A 23319-nucleotide genomic window follows, 5' to 3' on the forward strand; every position below is an offset into this window, starting at 1 on the left:
GAACCAAAGTTATTAATTGAATCGCGAGGGGAGCAATTTGGTTATTTGGTCCCACCCGTGATATTGTGACCATTATAATATGGTATATTTTAAATTATATCCATCTGCCTTTTTTCACTACTGGATAAAGGTCCTCCCCACACTTGCCAGTCATGAGGGGCTTGTTTTACCGTGATTCACCCTGTCAGCTAGTGCTGCCCGGAGGCCCAGTTCCAGTTCAGATATTGCTCACCACTGACGTTAACCGTCACCAAGGAATTTACATTTGTTGGCCAGGTTCACGCGTTAAAGGTTAAAGCAAGCCAGATTGTTTTTTTATGCGCATGATGCAAGCAAGCACCACCGTCCACTCGACTGTTTCCTTGATGTAGAGGCGTGCATCGATCGGGGGGAATATCACCGTTCCATCTGGAGAAATGAGACACCCGAAAAGAACGCCGGTCCTGTGAGCCGCTCAATTATCCCCAGAAATTTGTGGCAGATAAAAGAAAAAAAGGGGCAGCTTTGGCTCAGGAACAATCAGATAGAAGATTGATTGGAATGTGAGCATTTCTCCAGCTACCGCATGCTCAAGAACCAATTGCTTGGCAATCTCTTTGACCCTGAAAAAAGAAATTACTTCCTTTTTCACATAATGTACCTTATGGTAAAATGTCACGTGAATTGTTTTGAAGTTTTGCGAGTGAATTGGTCACGTGTTTCTTGCACCGAAAAATCTTACGGGGAAATGTATTTGAGCAGAAAGGTTTAAGCTTAACAGTTTTACTTTTTAAAAAAAGTGCTGTTTTTTTTTAAATACCAATAATAACATTATTTGAACCGCTTTGTCAATGTGCGTCTTGTTGGTAGCATGCTGGATGTTTGACCATACTTCAACGTGCTGTTCAGTGCGGGTTGGCGAAATAGGGGGCCCAGGATCGGTTTCCCACACAACTGTGCCGCTGATTCTTAACCGTGGTCAGGGATTGAACCCAAGTGGCTGGGGTCACAGTGCGGTGCTAACCCACTGCGCCACCACGCCGCTAATAATTCGTGTGGAAGTAAAATATGAACCAGGTTAGATCATCGCACGTGTAAGAAACATGCGTAGACGTTTCATGTTTAAAGACTTTACTGAATTAACGGCTACAGTAGCAACACAGCAAAAATAAAACAAGTTTGTTCAATGCCTTACAGACTCAGTAATAACTAAAGAAAGCAAAGATAATTCTGTAAACAAGCATTCAAACTAAAAAAAGATAGAATTGTATTCTGAAATGTTGAGTACATTGCTAACGTCTCGCATTAGTGTTACGATACCCATTAACAGCAAACTGCACTTCCTTTCGAATGAAATTACTTTCGGCTTTAAAATATTTCACAAATACACAAGTCTTGTGTTCCATGATTAATCAGATCCATAAATGACAAGAAACCCCCATCGTAACGTTTATTAGCGTAGAGATCCCGATAAAATTAAGGCACAAAAGATACATTTTCTACATAACGCTAAAAAACACATTTAGTGGCAAATAATGTCTAGACAATGTGAGATGAGGAGAGACTCAAATACTCTGCTGCATATCAACTTGCAGCGTCTTTTTAAGCCGTGGAAAATGTCACTTTCAGAACTGAAATATTTTTTATGAGTACAATTAAAATACTAACGAAACATTTTTATATTATTTAGGGGTAAAACATGTTTAAATAATCACTAGCCAACGCTTTGTGAAATACTTGAGTAATTACCAATGTCATCACTAAATTGGGGAAAATACAATTTAAAAATATATATTTATGTACATGCTTCCCAATACAATCTTAAACACATTATATTCTGGAATACATTGACATCGGTATTTTCAGAATGCATTATTAATACAACTCGGGGTTCATGTCGGTCAGTAGACCTCAATGCTGACCCCCAGGCATCTGTTGGCAGCGTTCTGTGTTGATGTCGAAGCTGGTGATCTAAACGAGGGCGACGGGAGCGACATTGGGAATGTCTTGAGACGCTGCCAACGAATACATCACAATCTGAATATTTATGTATACCTGGAGAAATCCGATGAGCTATAAAGCGCTGTTGTTCACAGATGTCCAGTTTAACGTCTCACTTGTAGGTACCGTCTAAGGTGGCACCTCTGCGGCAGTTCCAATTTCGTCGTGGCCAATAACAGCTAATAATGCGATTTAACCGTGAGACCGTGAATGGGTTATGACATAATGAACTCATATTAAGTCACATGAACAAACGCAGCTAAGGAGCGGTCGAGTCCCAACTCTACCGCTCCTTAGCTGCGTCAGCGTCTTCATCGTCGCCGGTCACGACTCAATGGGGCATTGCCGAACAGATGTGCTCCACAGGTTGGCGATTCGATAGCCACCGCAGGTTCCAATGCCACTTTTGGCTTTTCGTCTGCCAAAATGCAACCGAGCCGGCACCGTCGAAAAATCCCCGGATCAAAAATTCACGTCTCGGTTGTCAGCGATTTTGTAAAAAAAAAAAGGTATTCTCAAGTGCAGCGAGTTGATGGTCGAAACACCGGTCGTCAGTGACTGCACAACAACAACAAAATAAACACCCAACCGAATAACGTTTAGTTTCTACACTTTATTTCTTCCGAATTCCAGCTCTTGAGAATAAAAGAATGGTGGTTTGACTGTCGTGTGACAGTCCTAGAACGTTTCATCTAACCTACTTGCACAAGTGATACGAAAGAAAATAATTTGGGAAAAGTCTCGTATCAAAATCTTGTCGGCAGCTGTTGTCCGACACGCACGGAGCGCACTGCTTTGTGAGATTCAAGTTCTATTCTTCATCCTCGTGGCATTTTTACCGACAGCATGGTTATTTTTAATTGAAAAAATAAACGACTAAATGGAAACAAGACCATCAACCGCCTTGAGGCAGAAGCATGTTTGTAATTAATTAACTTGAGGTGTATTTAATTAGCAGCGAGGAACATTTAGGGGTGAGTCCAGTGAGTCGGTTGCAGTCCTGTCAATAAGGAATTTGAGTGCTATTCTCTTATAAATGTATTTTTTTTTAATCACTCCCAATTTTCTCCCCATGCAAAAAAAAATGTTAAACTCGTGGCCAGACAACCCAAGCAGGGCCCTCTTGATCGAGTTTCGAGACTCAAGTGAGGTTCTTCCAGAACCCATCAGATGTGTTTTATGTTGTTCGGCATTATGTCTGACGTTTCGTGGCACGTGCTGTGAGCTTCAGATACCGAAGAAGAACAACGCTCACTTCCCGAAGAAGCTCGCAGCCCAGCACGTCAGGCATCATGCCAAACAAACACGTGGTACGACCTGAAAACACGTAACTCAAGCTGTACAGCACAGCCGTAACAATGAAACGGTACTATGTGTGGGTTATCACGTTTCAATAAACGTATATGCTTTGTCCTCCTTGACAAGGCGTTGGGCAGATCTCTGCCCGCCACCAATTAAATGAAGAAGAATCCATTACATCTCTAAAACAATCGATTGTGCTCCCTTGCATTTGTGAACACGCCAGCTACAACGCAAACACGTAACGTATGCAGCACCGCAGGACGTGCAACATGTTACGCGATGTGGAGAGAGCACAGCATTGCAGAGGTGTGGACTCGAGTCATGTGACTTGGACTCGAGTCAGACTCGAGTCATGAATTTGATGACTTGCGACTCGACTTGGACTTGCATAACAATGACTTTGTCCCACCTATGAGATGTGGACTCGAGTCATGTGACTTGGACTCGAGTCAGACTCGAGTCATGAATTTGATGACTTGCGACTCGACTTGGACTTGCATAACAATGACTTTGTCCCACCTATGAGATGTGGACTCGAGTCATGTGACTTGGACTCGAGTCAGACTCGAGTCATGAATTTGATGACTTGCGACTCGACTTGGACTTGCATAACAATGACTTTGTCCCACCTCTGCAGCATTGCACCAGGACGTTTCGTGTCAACCTGCTCTGGTGCAATGCTTCCACGATCGTTTCAAAGCGACGCGTTACATAGTGTCATTTGATCTTGATTTGAAGCTTTCGTGACTGCAGGAATTCATACTCTACGTGACTTTACCGAAAGAACCAAAGAGTATAGTGTAATTGTTTTTTCATTCCAATTCTCGTCGTAAAATATTCCACAAGTCTTAAAAGTAATTCGACACCTTTCGTGTATATATATTAAGCACGGATCATAACCAAAAAGAAAGGTGAGCGTTTTAGCCGAAACTATATTTTTGTACATCACAACATACTTCATTATATGCAGCATCAACCATCACCATATTAATACAGTACAGTTTAAGAAAACACGCGTGACAAATATACAAGATTATTCATAGAACTGGAGTATTAATGACCATTTAAACTATAACAAACCAATCGTCACCATAATCATTATCGTCCTCACCTAATGCCATTTAGAACCAAGGCATATTTGTCATTACATACTGGACAGAATTACTTGGTCTTGACTTGAAGCTTTCGTGACTGCAGGAATCAATACTCTCTGGTTCTTTCGGTAAAGTCACATGGGTAGAAAAAATAACAGAAGAGAACACGACGTTTCGGTCGCAACACAAGCGTCCGTCTTCAGGTGAGAACGTTATCTGCTGTTGTGGCTTCATATAGGCACGGGGGGGAGGGGGAGGAGTTTTGTCGAGTCGTGGCTGCAGAAGTTCACTCCTGCAGATCATTTTCTCACCTGAAGACGGACGCTTGTGTTGCGACCGAAACGTCGTTTTTTTCTTTTGTTATTTTTTTTTCTATCTACGTGACTTTACCGAAAGAAGCAGAGAGTATATAATTACTTGGTATAAATGCCCACGTATGGGTGAGAAAAAAAACTCACTTCATGTGACCGTGCTAATTACTCCAATGTATTCAGCAGCTACAGATGCAGCGGTAATGCAGTGATGTAGTGATGTATGATGAACTTATTTCGCACTGTGCGTAGTTAACCCTGCTAATCGGAGGTGATGAGTATGCCGGTTGCCCTTTGAACCCAGTGAAATGAGCTTGACTCCCGGCCATGGTTAACATCAACGGCGAGTTATAGCTCAACCAATCCGGCACTCCCACGCCATTCCTTCACCCCCCTTCTCCAACCCGCACAGAGGACCAGCTCGATGAAGTATTGTCAACCCACCCACATGGCCAACAGCACATGCGATGGTATGCAGCAGTGGATGGACTGGGAGTGTGTATTACTATTGGCATTATTATGCAGCGAGTATCAGCATTATGCTGCTCAAATAACAGAGGCCTGGTTGCCCAATTGTGGGGCAAAAAAGAACGGTGTTTAAGTATGCTTAAGAGCATAGAATTGGCTACGAGCTCGTTTAACCATTTGTCAATTTCCAAAATCAGGTATCCCTCAATTTACGAAAGGGATGCGTTCATCAAAAAAACACGGGTAAAACGAAACATTCGAAATCGGAATGGCTTCACCCATTAATTTAATACTAAGAATTATGGGTGTGTTTCGGACAGTCATCCCACCTCTACTCCTAACCTAAATGTATAATACACCTACATCACTTTTCACAATATTTTTTTTTTTACAATAATGAACACATAAATAATTCAAATTAATGAATAATTTAAAATAATTAACCTCTAAAGGGACCTTTCGCCAAAAGATCTGCACGTTGGAATGACGGGCAAGGCGAGATGCGGTGGCGTCACCGTTGCACTGCTGCAGGGACACCGTGACGCTGTCGCGGCTCGATGACGCGAAGCGTCCGGGGTGACTCTCCTTTGATGATCTTGTGGCGAGTGGCCGGAGTGAAATTTCGTGAACGCAGAAATTCGATTTCGATCATCGAAAAGTGTCCACAGTTTGGCAATTGCGTCCACGCGAAATGTCGGAAAACCGAGCGTTCATAAAACGGAAATCCAAACACCCATGTGATACAGTCAAAACACACTGACAAGAATGTGCTACATAAGATTTATGCAGCCTAGACCTATACGGGGTATGTAATGGGCAGCTTAATAATACCGTCAAATTGCATTGTACCGCATGTTAAGAAGGTAGTACATTCTACCCCAATTATTAGTGTTGGAAAATATCCACTCATAGCTGGGACGATTAGTCGCTTGATCGACTTCAGATTGTAATTGACTTACTTTTTTGTGGTCGCTAACTTCGGGTCTTTTAAAAATGGCGGCCTTCCGAAGGCAGGAAACCCCCCCAACACAAGCCACGCCCATTGCGACGCTGATGATGCCGAGCGCCCCGCACACATCGTGAAAATGCAAAGTCGTTTGCTCGCAATAATCATACAAAAGACAACGTGACAAAATGCACATGCTCAGAGGAATGTCTCAATTTACATGTCTACACTGCTCACACTTGAAGTTATACTCTTTTTTTGGGGGGGGGGGGGGATAGCAGGACATCGTGTCACTGTTTTAAAAGGGTGTTGCCAATTTCACTCCGAGCTCTCCGATATGGTATCAGGAATTGCCAGAGGTGGGACAAAGTCATTGTTATGCAAGTCCAAGTCGAGTCGCAAGTCATCAAATTCATGACTCGAGTCTGACTCGAGTCCAAGTCACATGACTCGAGTCCACATCTCTATAGGTGGGACAAAGTCATTGTTATGCAAGTCCAAGTCGAGTCGCAAGTCATCAAATTCATGACTCGAGTCTGACTCGAGTCCAAGTCACATGACTCGAGTCCACACCTCTGGGAATTGCCGCTTCTTGATAAACGTTCTGCTCCCAGCACGTCGGACACCGTGCTGGACACGGCACGATACAAACCCAATACACATCGGAGAGCTCTACAGCACAAGCGCGAAAACCTACACAGTAGAATTTCACCATATTTACACTGTCATTAAGCTAGGTACGCTAATACTAAAAACATATATGCATTTATCCAGTCAATTCCATCAAGCCACACGATAACGTCATAATAATGTTTCCTGTGGCTAAAAAGAGATTTTTTTTTACATTCCAGAAACAGAGGTGACTGATGGTGCCAACTGCTTCACTGTAGATACATCATATCACAAGTAGCAGTAGTATAACAACCACATTGTACCAAGAATACGGAAACAACCATTTGTTGAAGATGGCAATACTGTAATTTTTTTTTGCTCCTCGTTAAACAAAGCGATAGCTAAAAGCCATGGCAACACTCTTCGGGGTTTCTACCACGGAGGAAAAAAAAACCCACCTGGTTCACAAAGAAAACTAAAATGTAACGACGCGATTTGGTTTTTTTTGCATAACACTGTCACAACCGCTCCGGCAGAGACCCGGCGCTTTGAGAGGGCGACGCGAACGGACACACGCGGAAGGAGCGCGCTACGGATTCGACGACGTCCCGCAGGGTTGTGTGTGACAGAAACAGCGCCACGTCGGCGCAGCGCCCGTTGTGCTTCTCTTTGTGTGCGACGCGAAGGACGAATGCGCGGCCCCTTCAGCAGAGTGCACTCCGGGGACGTGCGGTCAGGGGAGGCAGGGGAGGCAGAGCCTCACCTGTCATACTCCAATGAGAATGGCTGTTACGAAAAAAAAAGAATAATCAAATAAAATAAATATTAAGATTTTTCCGCTGATCTGTGTTATAAATGTCATTTATGTACGATTCCAATCATTTTTATAGTCAAAATCGCCCAAATTTGCGGAGCTCCGCTGCAAATACAGGAAGAGACGAGAGGTGAGGCAGCGACGGGCTCAGCCTCCCCTCTGATTGCGCAACCCCTCAGGAACTGGATGGAGCGCGGGAAATAAGCGCGTGCCTGTTACTACCTCAGTATGTCACCAACAGTGGCGGCTCCTGCAAAATCTCTCAGGGGGGGCAAATGTCTGGATGATTGATAAGGATAAGGTCCACCCATGCAATGGATAAATTAACAGCTTAAGCATGTAAAGGCAACTTCACTTCTTTAATATTAATGAAAAATAAAGTGACTCTTACAATACATCTTGTTTGTTTCTATACTCACTATTAATACAATCCACTCAAGTTTCTTTTATTAAAGATTCCACTAGGTGGCGACAAATTATATTGCTGGATGAAACGTGCTTACGTATGATGACGTAAGCACGTTAGTGCGGCCCTCCCGGAAGCCATAGAGAATGCATTGCAGCGCCCCCCGTTCGAAAAAAAACATCTTTGAATGTAAGTCTATGGGGCCACTCGGGGCGATTCTCAGCCGGAGTGAAATCGCCCAAAAAGAGGCGGTACTCCACAGAACGTGACATGACGCTGATTGGACTATATCCAGAGGCACAGTGACGGCTAGCGTGACTCTGTGGTTGAATGACATTGGTGGTGCGTCGCCCAATCGCCCTAATGAAGAAACCGCCCCTGGTCACCAATGTAATGTTTGTAGACCCCTTCGTTTCATGTCCTCGCCTTCCATACTCCAGGTAACTTATTTCACGTATATGTATAAAGATATTTAGGCTCGCTGGTCTCGTCATGAAACTGCAATGAAAAAGCACCAGGGGAGCAGCTATCACATCTGCCTCACTGAGAAAGACGTGTTTAACACGCCCCCCTCAGTGAGGACACGCCCCTCCGTGAGGCCACGCCCCCCTCAGTGTGTGAATCTGGCTCTGACACGAGCCAGTGCATCCCCAGCCATTGACCTCACCGCACGTCACTGCTGTGTACACCCCCCCGGCTGCCCCCCCGAACGCGGCGACGTTACGCCATGGGCAAAAGCTTTGTCGCCTGCGCCCACGTTTCGTTTTGTCTTTTCTTCTTTCCATCTGCGAGTACTTGTGCTGGGCCCGTTTTGAACACGAACCGACTACAATCGTGAGTTGCCATTGTGTGTGTGGGGGGGGGGAGTGCTGGGGGAGAGGGGGTGGGGGAAGACAGACTCCATCCGAACGCCGCTCATAAAACATTGCATTACACAAGCGAGCAATGAGAACGATCGCGACTGATCGGGCGCGGGGCAGAAACTTCTTGGAGCAACGCGCACTTCACAAAAACAGCGACGAAGGCTGGGGAACGACGCGAAGAGTAGGAAAGAGTGTTTGGTAGCGTTCTTCACAATCCTTTCTTCCTCCAGAGCAATACACCAGTCTTTTTTTATTTGGGGGGTGGGGGTGGGGATTCAAATCTGTAAATAAAAGGAAACGGGGATTTTTTTAATGCCTAGGCTAGCGAGGGTCTTTTGGCAAACATTACACGACAGCGTTCGATCAGTAACGAATCAATCCTTTGACGACATTATTTGAATTTTATTTTATTTTTTACAGCCCTTTGTCATTCCACTGCTGGATGAAGGCGTCACCAAGCTGTGTTGGTCAGTGCAGGCTGGAAAGGGGGTCCCCAGAATCGGTTCAGACATCGCTCACCATTGACGTTAGCCTTGCCCGGGAATCGAACTTCGCTAGTTGTTTGGACCGGCTGCTAGCAATACGAATCTCACGGCAAATGGGACTGTGCTCAAACAAAGCGTCGATTCATAGATTACGATCGCGTCTTAAGTTCGTCTGTTGGATCACACGTGTAAGTGACCTCATTCCACTACGCTCGCCACATTGTGAAACATTAATCAAATGTTCGGTCAAATCAGCAGCCTCATTTGCAAGCTTTTGTGATGTCATCTCGCCACGTCGTGCGTCCGTGCGCCATGCGACGTCACGTCGTTTTGTGACTCGAAGCCGACGTTGTTATCGCCGATTAACAGAGGTGTGGACTCGAGTCATGTGACTTGGACTCGAGTCAGACTCGAGTCATGAATTTGATGACTTGCGACTCGACTTGGACTTGCATAACAATGACTTTGTCCCACCTATGAGATGTGGACTCGAGTCATGTGACTTGGACTCGAGTCAGACTCGAGTCATGAATTTGATGACTTGCGACTCGACTTGGACTTGCATAACAATGACTTTGTCCCACCTCTGCCGATTAATACCGCGCTTCCGAGAACAAGCACATTGCAAGGCGTTAGAGGATCGGTGCTTGTGCATTCTTGTTCTCTCCTCGCTTTTATCCTTATGAGGTGCCTTCAGATTTGCTGTAAATGCACATGGATGACGTCTATTGTGAAACGAGCACATTGAAAGGCCCTGAATTACTGTACTACGATACCTATTGTCTCTCGTCACCATCCTGGACTATCCTTTGAAGAACATGTTGCTCATTACTGTCCGATGTTATATCTGATAAGTTAAAATCGATGGCTGCCGTGACATTTTTGCATTCATTCTTTATCGCCTCATCTGAAATCAACCGTCTTTCAATAATTAAAATAGCCAATGAAGAAAACCTCTATGGGCCAATCGTTAAAATAAATGTAAAAAATAAATGACTATATAACTATGCAAATATTTTGATTAGCTCACAAATGTGTACATCGGAAATAAATATGTAATTTTCAGAATTAACTGCTAATTATCTTTTTCCATTGAAAATGAATAACAAGACCTTTGCCACGCCACTTAAATTGCCTCCATTAATATTTATGCTAAGGAAAGGATGACATGAGATTAAAGAAAATACACAGGTTAAATACGTAATTTCAAACCGTATAAAAAGTAAGCGGGCTTGGGTAGGACTTGTCGCTGGAGAGGATGACAGCCGTAGGTCAAGAATAGTCGAATTAGAAGTTCGTTTCCCGAGTGAAGCCCATGGAGCTAACAAGCTCTTTCGCAATGGAAACTCATCTTGCCTTCAGGAATGAATTGATGAATGAACACAAGGTCTGCTCCTGATCCTATTCCCCATCCTCCCCCCAACTCCACTTACCCCTCCCTCCTTCTCCCCCCTCCTTATCCCTTCCCTTCACAGAGTTACAGCCAAGGAATACAACAATGTCTGAGAGGAAAATCAACTGAGGAGTTGGTTGCCGGGTGGATTATTACCTTGCCGGAGCGTGGCAGCAGCTTGGGAGAGGATCATCCAGCAGTGGATTGGCCATGGCCGAGGATGATGATTATGATGATGGCATACAGTTAAACAAATATTCGTTAAGTGTGAGTAACTTAAGAAATGTGGAAATGGAATAATTATCTACACCACTCATGTCACAAATCAACCATGAAATCACAGAATCCCCGTTCAACCTTTTCAGGGCACAGCAGCAAGTGCTGTTAGTAAACACCTATAATGGAGTTTTTTTTTGGGTTAGATCGTGTAAATATATAAATGTGTCGTTAAAACCCGCCACCATCCGACACAGCCAACTAGTAAGGGTTGTCACGTAAACAGAACGTGGCCAATTCGTCACTAGTACAGCACAACGGTGTGTTGGGGAGCCAAGCCACAACATTTACAATCTTGAGTACGACATTTCGCCAGTAATTATCAGTCTGTCGCCTGATGAAGCTAGTTGTAATTACTTACTAGTTGGCTGTGTCGGTGGTGGCGGGTTTAACGTCACATTTACATATTTACGCAATCTAACCCAAAACACCTATATTATCGATGATATTGGTCGCGAAAGCCTACGTGTTAAACTAGTAAGCACCTATCAAAGGTAGTATGGCGCACGAGGGGGCAGGTGGCAAGCACCATGCCTGGTCACCTTTGTATCCCCAGTACTGATTTTTATACACCACAGTAAATACTAATTTAATGCTGAGTCGACCTAGGGGAGGCTCAAGACCGGTTCAGATATATATGTTTTTCTGCGAGTGGGAATCGAACTCGGGGGTCGCCATGTTCATAGCGCGGTGTTCTAACGGGCATTGTCGTGGTTCACGCACTGCTCTACGAACCCGACGACCCGAGTTCCATTCCTTGCTCGGGGTCAACACGAGTTCCGATTAATTTTCTGAACCGGTCCTGGGCCTCAAATGAGTACCTGGTGCGGTGTGTAAACGTTGCCACTGGGAAGACAAAGGCGGCCGGGCGTAGTATTGGCCATCCACCCCGTCGTGTGCCGAGCCGGCCTTCATAGGCGCGACTCGCTAACAGCGGGGAGGATCTTTGTCTTGTCTTTCTGCAAAGACCCCACCTGGCAGAACAAACGATCTGGCCGCATCAGAAGAGGCCGCAGTCCTTGAGGTTGTTCTTGATGATGACGTCGGTGACGGCGTCGAAGACGAACTGCACGTTCTTGGTGTCGGTGGCGCAGGTGAAGTGTGAGTAGATCTCCTTGGTGTCCTTCCTCTTGTTCAGATCCTCAAACTGACACTGGATGTACGCCGCCGCCTCCTCGTACGTGTTGGAGCCTGGGGGGGGGGGGGGTGGGGGGTAGCCACAGCGAAGGAAAGATAGACGGGGAGTGGGGGGGGGGACCCAGCGATCACTGGCGTTAGGCTCGCCCACGCCACCCCGAGCCCCTCCGTGTGGGCGGCCCTAGTCAGGGGAGGGGGATTCAAGTTTTTATTTCGTTTAGCCAGGTCACAGCTCGAGTGACCAGGATGAGTCTCATTTGCGAGAGTGACCCGGCTCGCCAAAATGACAAAAAGGGAAACAATTTACCAAAGCAAGTACGGCGATGAAGCTAATTAAGAAATCGGAGAAAAAAAATAACCGTCGAATATTCCACGAACTTAAATCGATGTTAAATAATGGTCACAGTAGGGTTATGTTCGCTCGCATAGGTGTGACACCGCAAGGGACAGATGTTCCATTTCTGCAGACACTAAGAACTTTCACCGGGATATCATCATCATCATCGTCATCACCGTCAGCCACGATCAATCCACTGCTGGATGAAGGCCACCCCAAGCCGCCGCCAGCTCTCGCAGTCCTGCGATTCGACAATCCACCTGACACCCACCCACCGGCTGATTTCGGTGCTCTGTCTCCTCGGTAGGCGTCCTCCTCTCGGACCCGTCCCATCCATTGGCTGCCATGCTGTCTTTATTCTTGACCATTGGTCAAGAATGTACGTATGTTGAACTTATTTCGCATCATACATAGCCAAAAGTGTCCAGCCCAAGCCATCATTCACTAGATTCAGCCAGTGTTTGTCAATGTCAAAGGCCAAATCAAATAAATGTGTTAATTACCAGCAGCTGAAGTGTAAAAAAACACAATCATTCCCAGATTTACATAAAATAGAAACGGTAGTGAATCCAAAAGAGCTCTCGCTGGGTTGAATGAAGGACAGTGAATTAAATAGCAGGCAATATGGCATGAAGGAAATGCTACAAAAAATTGTGCACATTTTTGAAGTTAATTAATTTGATGGAATGCTTAATGCTTCTGAGCGGAACATACATGTGTAGTGACATAGAATTAGCTATGTAGCAGCATAGCGCTGGCTGCTGGCGGGGAAGGGGATCTGCAGCTTACAGCAGCCCTGACAGCAGCAGGCCACGTGATAGACCAGAGGGGGATCGAGGGAAACGGTCACGGAAGGGACACACCAGGAACCCGCAGGTAGGTTCTAGAAAGGAGGCGTGGCTGGGGACGGAGCCAGGCCACGCTGATGGTATAAGAGGGGCCCCGAGAGGGGACCTCGGGGCTGTCGTTTGGAGTGGGATCCCCATCATGCTGATGGAGTCTTTACAGTCGTCTCCATCTTCACCATCTCGGCATCGCCAGTCAAGCAGTCTACCCACTGTCCTGACTGGGAACCGTAGTCGACTATAGACGTATTATTTGGAAGTGTAAACCCGTTGGTGCGTGTTAATAAACAGAGTGCCTCTAACTCTTAGTGTCTCCGTTTCAGTGACTACACATGCAAAGAGGTATGGTACCATCTATTTGTTACATTTTGTAAACAAATTACACTGCTAATAGGCGGAGGGGGGGGGAGCGGTGATATCTTGGTGAGCGCATTGGGCTATGATCCCAGTTATCTGAGCAATATTCCCGGTCAATGGTGAGTGGCATCCTGCACTCCTCCAGCAACCCACACTGACCAGTGTGCCGAAGAACGGTCAAGCAACCCACATGACTGGTACGGCACTAGGAGAGGCCTTCATCCAGCAGCGCATTGGGAAAGTTCCATGAATAATGACATACGATCAACTAATACCCTGATAACAATGGAGCCGCTGGTCGTCTCGGCCTGCCAGATTTACCGGTGTACTCGGCGAAGCAGATGGACAGGGGACTCTTGTTGATCTTCTCCTCGAAGAGGTCCTTCTTGTTGAGGAACAGGATGATGGACGTCTCCGTGAACCACTTGTTGTTGCAGATGCTGTCGAAGAGCTTCATGCTCTCGTGCATGCGGTTCTGCAAGGGCGAACAACAATGGGCACATGAGCTCGCTGCGGTGCGCCAAGCATCGATTCGTCAGCCTAATGAGGTGCCTTGTCAGCACCAGCAGCAGCTGGTTCGATGTGCGGCCGGCTCGTTTACATCTTGTCAGGTTAATTAAAGTTAAGTGCACGCCAAATTGGGTTTTGGGTAAAAAAGTAGTATTCCCTAATGCGAGTGTTGGAGGTAATTTTATGGGGTTTTGCCGGCAGATGATCACTTAACATATCATATCTTGCAAGGTGCCTTAGGCACCACGTTTAATTATACGCCGTCTCTTGGTAAATTCATCAACCACAACCCGAACCTACAACACCCGGTTTTCCTGCGCGGTCCGTCATCCGAGTAGTAGGAAGGATGAACCCTGCATAGCTTCCGAGGCCCAACGTCGGTAGTGACGCGAGCTCTCAACTCACCGTCTCCTCGTCCTCCGCCAGCACCAGGTCGTACGCGCTGAGCGCCACGCAGAAGATGATGGCAGTGACGCCCTCGAAGCAGTGGATCCACTTCTTCCGCTCAGACCTCTGCCCTCCCACGTCGAACATCCTGGGCAGAGCCATCCGTTCAGCTCACATCGCCACCGAGACCCTTCCGCCAGCAATGGGCATGAGCGAGCAATTGCGGGGCTGCACCTTTTACCTTTTACGGGGCTACTCTAGCAATAGGCACACAGGTATGATCGTGTGGTGTTCAGTGCTAAATATGCTCGAGAGGGCCTCCCTAGAGCTTCAACGAGTGGAGACCCTTCCGCCAGCAATGGGCGCGAGCGAGCAATTGCAGGGCTGCACCTTTTACCATTTGCGGGGCCTACCATGGCGATGGGCCTGCGGCTACGACCTGGAGGCGCCGCTCACTTGAAGTGGAGGTCCTTGAAGGTGAAGTGAGTCTCCACGATGCCCGTGGTCTTCACGCGCGTGCGCAGAACGTCCTGCTGCGTGGGGATGTAGCTGAGGTTCGATATTCTCTCCAGGTCGTTCAGGTAGCTGCAAAAGCCGCACGAGCCAAACACACGCGCGAGCGGGGGGATTACAGCGGTAGCGTCGGTTATCGTGCGACGCGACGACGACCCGGTGGGCACGAGGAACTGGAGGGCGACGACGGGAGTCCACTTTAACATCGTTCGAGTATGGAACACAAGAATAGGTGTTTTACCCTTCCTGGCAATGAAACAACGAGGTGTTGAGATGTTCAAACACCAAGTAGATGACCCTTTATGCAAGGGATTAAGTCCGCATTAACCACACGTACTTGTGGCAAAAGATGCAAACAAACACTCTCTGATAATAATATACGCATTGTCTTTGCAACCGATTGGCCTACACCAGAGACAGCCTTCTTTATGTCATTGTTTCACCAGTGTCAGACCAAAGAACCCCAAAGACAATGCAAATGTAGGGAGTCATTCAGAGACACTATTTAGGAGGCAACAACGTTTATTCTACACTTTACGCAACACCGTAAAGTGACACTATTTAGGAGGCATGGAACCACAATACACCTATTTCTCTTGCATACGGGATAACTATAATCGGGTCAGAGCAGCCAACGGGCTGCCTGACCCACGATGTCGGAGACGTAGACATTGCACTTGGGTTCCACTTCACCTGCAGACAGCCCGGATCTGTGATCGGGGCTCCCTTTTATCTCTCTTGGCGTGGCCTGACTCCACCCTCAGCCGCGCCCTACGTCCAGAATATTCCCGACGGTTCCAGGCTACACTGCACCTGTTCCCTCTCTGGCTCCGCCCTTAACCACGCCCCCTTCGGGAACTCTCCAGACATTCTCAGCTACTCCCCCCCGTGCCCCCTCGTTCACGTTTGGCCCACATTACTCACCCCGCCCATCACGTGATTCGTCCTCACATGGCCCGTACCACCAGTCGCCACTCTCCCAGCGTTCCGCTCTGTGGTGATTCCCTGTGGCGCTGGTGGAGGCTGCAATCCCCTACTCTGTCGGTAGGACTCATCAGACCTCCTCCTGCTAGCACCCAGTACCATGCCCATAGTGGCCCACTGAGCGGTACTGCACGTTGTGTTAGCCTCTGCGCTTATTTCAACGCCACTTGGTGCGATGCGCCGTCGTGATCCATTTAACATCACTACACGAGTATCAGAGCAATTATATATATGGGACCTTTTTTGGCAGCATTAAACTAAGACAAATAACACTGGCCAACAAAAAAAATACATTTTTTTCTGGCCTGGACTTTTGCAGCTGTTTTAGACTAATTTCAGGGTGCTGATTCCAAATCTGATCTCAGATTTGCTCTTTCACATCTCATTTTATGCTATCGGCATACCAAATTTTCATTGATTTTACCCGAAATTAACTCTGTCACTTATGATTGCAAGTTGTTGCGAGTCAGTGACTGCTTTAGTGTTAAAATATGGGGCTGTATTTTTAGGATAGTGTGTTTATATCATTTTATGTAGATATCCACATTTATTTAATATTGTTCTTCTGCAGTTTTTATTGAAAATTCAATATTTGATATCTCAAAAACCTGATGTGATACACAAAACTGATGCCACATTTGGAATCAGCACCCCAAAATTGCCTTAAAACCATTGGAATACCTTATGCCAGAAAAAGTGTGTTGACCAGTGTAATAATACTGTGGGTTTCGATGTAAAGCTTTCGTGACTGCAGGGATTCATCTTCTTGGTTCTTTCGGTAAAGTTCTTTCGGTATATTTAAGCTGGGTTGGAGGGGGAAGAGCGCCTTGACGAAAGAATTTGCATATCAAGAGGAAATTTAGCATATTTATGGAAACCCAGCTTAAATATACGCTCCAAGCCTGGTGGTGTTTCATTCAGACGCTGTCTTTCCGACAGACCTGTTCTTCACCTGAGGACGGCTGCTTGCGTTGTGGCTGAAACGTGAGAATTATTTTATTATGTTTATTTGTATTATTTTATTATTTCCCTTCTACATGACTTTACCGAAAGAACCAAGAAGATGAATAGTGTGGGTGTAAAGACCATACACGCTACGCGCCGTTGACTTCGCAAGTTCCAAGTTAAACAATATCGTGCTGGCGTCATGTTCCAAACTTGCCACATATAAAAAGAATAACCCGCAAATTACTCATTTGGGAAACATATAGCAATCATCGGCACCTATTGGGAAGTTACTGCAGACTGTTGTCTGCAAAGCATAGCCGGGTGGCGCTATAAGAATGGTGCAAATGCCAACTGTACGACTCACTTGATCCTATAAGACGTTAAGTTGGGGCACGACTACAAATTGGCAAGGCGCCCTGCAACCAAACCAGTGCCTGTTTGTAGACAACAGAGCGCAGAGCCAGGGTACAAACTCTGAAGGCTCCGGGTGAATTTCCTCCTCCGCCATCCCCCTGATACAGTTCAGATCGATAAATGTCTCATGTTTCTTTGAGGAATGAATAGTAAACTTTACGGTGCTCGGGCTGGTTAGTCAAATAAAAACGCGCGGCGCCCCATATGGTGCAATTTGTAAATGGTTTACGTGACTAGAATTTAAACTTTGCCACCCCCGTGTTGCGAAAGCCGCGCGAACGGCAAGGGCTCCGCGTTGCATGAAGATTTCGGAGAATTTTCAAATGTCACGCGCTATCATTGCTGCCCAGAGTCGATGTAAGAGCTCTCCTCCGATGCATCCTTGGGTTGCACCATGTGCTGTCATTTCGCGTGATGTGGCTAGATGTTAACTACCTCGCCTGCTACGCAGGTGGTCGTGTGTTCGATCCCAACCTTGATGCCTATTTAGATTTGGAGTTTGCGTGTTGCATGGATTTTTCTCCAGGTTCTCCGGTTTTTCCCTCCAAATGTAGAAACTTGCGTTTCGAGCATTTGGCTGCTATACATTTCCACGCGATAAGCCACTTCGTTGAGCTATCATTTCTGGCCAGGTTGCTTTTGAAACAGAGCTATCTAGGCTTCGTGGGCGACAACCCACGCGGCGGTGGATCGAGCCAAAGCAATGGGCATCACTGTGACCCTCCCCACTGAGTGTAAATTCTCGAATGACTTTCTCTGCGTGTTGTCTGTTGCATCTTTGAAACCCACAAGCGAGCCTGGCTGGTCACGAGCGGAATGGTAACGCACAGCATTGTATGTGAGGGAGGACGGCAGGGATTTATTTTCCGGAGCTCAGCCCAGGACAGCCCCGGCTATAATCAAGCGCGAGCTTCAGCGCACTAACTTAAATGAATTCCGAGGGCGGTTTGAACCAGCGCTGATGTAATACAAAGCACCAAATGTGCGGTTTTACCTCATTTGCAATCGTTGGTGCTAATCGCCTTCGGGGTGAAATGGAAGTTCGTTTTCTGCAAATTATTTTTTGGAAGAGAAGAAATTCCAGTTTTGAACTGCATACAAAATTATTTTGTTTGATGCAGTATATTGCTGAGTCAATTTGGTTGTTCAAATAAAGAACAAACATGAATGGAATCCACTTAAATTAAGAACATCGGTAAGCCGCGCCATAAAATCTGCATGAAACTATTTTAATTTGTATTTACAGCTCTGTTTTTTTAATCAACTGCTGGATGGTCTCCCCATGCCGAGTTAGTCATGGAGCTTAATTGAACCATACTTCACCGCACTAGCCATTGCGGCTGGAAGGGCGGAGGTTGAGGACTAGTTTACATCTCACTCGCCGCGGCTGAGCATCGAACTCGGGGGTGGGGGGGGGCTTTTTAGGGGCAGTGCGCTGCTCCACCCTCAAAACACGTACGACAGCATCGCATTCCTCCCCCAGAGCCCCAAAAACAAAAAAACCGTGAATAATCATTTGCCATGCAGTGATGTAATGAAGCCACAAGATGGCGGTGGTATTGCAATCCAGTATCACTCTCACCCACAGTCTTGGCTGGCACAGTCGAAGAAGGGAGAGAACAACCCACGAGGCACAGACAAGCGGGAAGCCGGCAGTCGGCCAGTGAGCCAGCACCAACGATCGCCCAAGCTCTGCGGTCCTCTGTGTATCAAGGTGTTCTTGGCCAATTAATGAATGCTTACGTGTGGGAGGAGACCAGAGCACCCAAAGAAATCCCACGCGTGCCAGGGGGCAACACTCTATCCCGTACAGATGGAACAGGTGGAGTGCACAATTTTCTGTCTCGACGCCTACGGGAAGGGAGTTTCGCAACATCTGTGCGGTGATCCACCAATGCTCGCTGCCTGCAGAGTGTTGGATAACAGGCCACGTGCATAGCTACCATCCCACACAATTAACAAAAGCCAGTAGTGTTGCTGGCTCATTGGAGGCCCTGAGCAATAATCATTCGGGGGGGGGCGCTTTTTTTTTCTTATATATAAAAGTCTCCGCACGCTCGCGCTTGCGGGGGATTTGGCTCTCGGACGGTGGGCTCAACGTAGAAAAAAATTTCACAGGCGGCATGCCCTGAGCCCCGCGGTGGGAATAGGCTATTCCGTTTTCCCATCCGTAAACTTTAAAGTAGTTTAATTAACGCATTTGTGCCGTTTCTATTATTAATTATTTACTTATTGCGTACCGTCGACCGTACCAAGTGACGCCAATTGCGTGGGGGGGGGGCGGACCCTGCCGAGTCATGTGCGTTTGCTTGAGCTCACGGGGACATTTTATTTTACGCGTTTAACATGGAATGGATATACACATCACGCTGTCGATTTCTCTTCACAGTGTGATGTCATCTTCTCCCCCCCCACCCCAATGCGTGCAGTTACTGATATAAAGTCCTTATATATTAATTTAATATTATTAAAGCGATTACAATATTATTCTGGCGAGGGCGGGGGGATGGTAGGGAGGGTAGCGGCCCAGCCTGCAGCCTGGCAACGTCTCACCTCCTCCGGCCTGCCAATTTAGGCGAGGCCGCGGGCTCTGCACGGGACGAGGCGTTAACACGTCAATGTAAAGTACAATTTTATTCAATATTTCGCTAAGAACTCAGGTTTATTGTTTACTATTATTAAACAAATACGTTTACAAATATTACAATGCTAATGTTTGTGTGCACATAACAACTCTGCTTCATTCTTTACTATTATGAAACTAATAAGTTGCCTAATACTCTATTGCTATTATAATGTTCGTGTGCAGAAACTACATGTGTGTGCCTAAAGTCGATGTCTGTGTGTGTGAGTCCATATGTGTTTGTGTGCATGTAAGTCGATGGCTTTCTATGTGTGTGGGTCCATGTCTGTGTGTAAGACCATTTGTGTGTCTGTCTTTTTCAAACGGACAACGCCCCGTGTGTGTGTACGTACAAGTGTTTGTGTGTGTGTGTCAGTCCATTTGTGTGCGTATCTGTCGCTGTGTGTGTCTTAGTCCACATGTGTGTGTTAGTCCATACGTGTGTGTTTCACTCGATGTGTGTAAGTCAATGCGTGTGTGTGAGTCGATGTGTGTGCATGGCTCCATCTGAGTGTGTAAGTCAATGTGCGTTTGTGTGTCTATGTGTGTCAGTCGATGTGTGTGTGTTAATCCATGTGTGTGTATCTAAAGTAGATGTCTGTGTGTCACAGTCCATATGTCTATGTGTGTAGGGCAATGTGTGTGTCGGTCTATGTATGTGTGTGTAAGTCCATGTGTTTGTGTGTGTCAGTCGATATGTCTGTGTGTGTCAGTCCATGGCTGTCTGTGTTAGTCGCTTTGTGTGCATGGCTCCATGTCAGTCAGTGTAAGTCCATTTCTTTGCATGTCTGTAGGTCCATGTGTGTATATCAGTGAATGTATGTGCTTTATTGACCTGCTCAAGGCCTATGATGCCATCAGTAGGCTTGGCCTCTGGGTTGTTCTTCGTGCTTTCCGAGTCCCTCGCCCTTTGCTCACGATCCTTAAGGACCTTCATGATGGTAAGCGACCCCGCGTCAAACTACGTGGCTGTCAGTCAGAGCCATTCCCTCTACACCTTGGGGTGTGACAGGGATATCCTCTGCCTCACACATTATTTAACATATCTTTTGACCACGTAGTTTGTGAAGCCTTCAATGGCTGTACTGGAGGAATTAGCATATGGTACAGATACAATGGGAGGCTGATCGATGCCCGGGTGCGGTCAAGGGATGGCTCCCTATTGCTCAACCATGTTATGTATGCCGATGCTTTGGTGATTGCTGCTCACTGCTACTGAACCTGGAGCTTGCCACTAAGAGGTGGGGCCTTACCATCAGCCCCACCAAAACTAAGCACCTGCCTGGGTATTTTGTACCATCGAACAATCCACCCCCACAACTCACAATTGGTGATGCGGCAGTTGTGGAGAGATTGCCGAGATTCCCATACCTGCCCAGTGTGCTAATCACCGGCTCCGGTTTAACAGCAGAGGTCTCACTCCAAATCAGTCGAGCGCCATTATCTTTTCATCGGCTGCGTTACGCTGTGTGGAAGATACCTGGTCTCTTGCTCCGCATAAAGCACCAGGTCTTCTCGGCCACGGTAATTCCCTCCCTTCTCTACGCTTGCGAAACGTGCACCCCCCTAATGGAACATCTTCGCCGGTTAGAAACATTTAGGCTGGCCTGCTAACGATCCATCCTGGGTTTAACCATATATGTATGTGTGTGCGTCTAAGTTGATGTGTTTCTATGTGTGTGGGTCAGTCTGTGTGTAAGTCCATGTGTGTATCTTCCTTTTTTGCCCGAGCAACGCCGGGTACTTACCGCTAGTACCTTATAAAATCCTCGTGAGGTGACAAAAGAGATGTGGACAAGAGCTAGAGATGTCGTGAGATGAATGAAAGAGCAAACATATATACATGGAGTTAGATGTGGGAATAAGAATGAGAAGGTATCTTCCATTTACGTCAATTTCGGTGGTCATGTTTATTTGAATTTGAGCTGATAATTGACGCACTATTTTCCTCCCGATTCCAGGGCCCCCTTGAGGCCCCTGGGGCCCTGCACTTTTGCTTGCTTTGCTTACGCCTGGCGCCGCCGCTGCCAAAAGCGTAATCTAATTCACTATGAGTATGAATCTAATTCACGCCAGAGCCTTTGAAAACCTCATTATTTTGCGACAGTGCACCTCGAATGAACCCGTAATGAAAATCTCTTTTTTTTGGCTTGAATAAGAAGTTACGAGCAATTAATTTGGCGGTTGCGCAACATCGAGACGGGGTTTGCAGTCTGACGAATATAAAATGGCATTTCATCGCAGGGGTTGCCGGCCGCGTTGTGTCATTGTGTGGAAAAACCCGAGGTCAAACCTGCCAAAGTAGCTTGCGTCAGAACGAGCCGACGTTATTATGGCGGTCCTATCTGGCGGGGGTGGGTGGGGGGCGGGATGAATAAACAACGAGGATGCTGCCCACGATGGTGTAACGGTTATAGCACCGCTGGACTTGCAATCCTGAGATGGCCGGGTTGGACCCCATCTCCCTGGCGCAGCAGTCGTAACGACGCCACCCCCCCTCACCGCCGCCACTGTCCACAGTCGCTCACGTGTGGCGGGGGTTGCGTATGGGGCCGTCCATAAATGACGTCACGGGATTTTTTTACGATTTTTGACCCCCCCCCCTTCGTCACACGACGTCACAAAAAGTCAGACCCCCCCCTCAAATATGACGTCACAAAGCTCTGCCCACCCCCCCACAAAAAAATAAAACATGCTTCGAATCGCTTTAAACTATTGTCATTGGAGTGCGTATTTAATGTGGCGCTGCACTCTGATGTTGTAGGAGAAAACATTTATTACAAAGTGTTTTTAATTAAGTTGAACGTGTTGTCTATATTTATTTAAAATTGCGCATTTTGATGTGACGTCACGTTTCTCAACCCCCCCCCCCCCTCGTCACACATCGTCACAAATGTCTGACCCCCCCCCACCCCCTAGGTGCGTGACGTCATTTATGGACGGCCCCTATGGCTGTTCCCGCCTCCTGCAAGACGTCTGGCCAGCGTGGAGGAGTAGGCCAATGTGTACCCTCTCTGTAGAAGGGCTGCTCTCGAACTCACTCTAGCGGAGGCTCGTTCTGCCAGCAGTGGCGTGAACGAGCAATTGCAGGGCTGCACCTTTAACCTTTCGCGTGATGAATCCGTTATCACTTTATTATTTATTTGGGTGAACGAGACCTTGCGGTTCGTTCAAAATGCCGTGTTGTTCCCGCCCGCGATTGTGTCCATGCTGAGGAATCGTTTGTGCTATCGAGCGAAAACACCCGCTGTTACAAATAATAATCGTAATTGTTGCCTCGTCCGTCTCCGGCAGAGCCTCGTGATGTTTCCATT

The 23319-nt window shown here is 46.8% G+C and overlaps 1 protein-coding gene across 1 annotated transcript in view; it reads right to left on the bottom strand.

Annotated features, from left to right (window-relative positions):
* Positions 1-1155: 1155 nt before the first annotated feature.
* The window catches only part of LOC144947360 (guanine nucleotide-binding protein G(i) subunit alpha-1), a 72416-nt gene continuing 50252 nt past the window's right edge, over positions 1156-23319 (bottom strand). Inside the window, exons 5-9 of the mRNA XM_078876638.1 lie at positions 14980-15108; positions 14542-14671; positions 13948-14101; positions 11925-12141; positions 1156-9077 (exon numbers count right to left, since the gene is read on the bottom strand). Of these exons, the coding sequence (XP_078732764.1) occupies positions 11951-12141; positions 13948-14101; positions 14542-14671; positions 14980-15108 (604 nt within the window). The 3' untranslated portion in view covers positions 1156-9077; positions 11925-11950. The remainder of the gene's footprint in view (positions 9078-11924; positions 12142-13947; positions 14102-14541; positions 14672-14979; positions 15109-23319) is intronic.

The sequence above is a fragment of the Lampetra fluviatilis genome, chromosome 44 (assembly GCF_964198595.1).
Source record: "Lampetra fluviatilis chromosome 44, kcLamFluv1.1, whole genome shotgun sequence".
In the NCBI taxonomy this organism is placed as follows: domain Eukaryota; kingdom Metazoa; phylum Chordata; class Hyperoartia; order Petromyzontiformes; family Petromyzontidae; genus Lampetra; species Lampetra fluviatilis.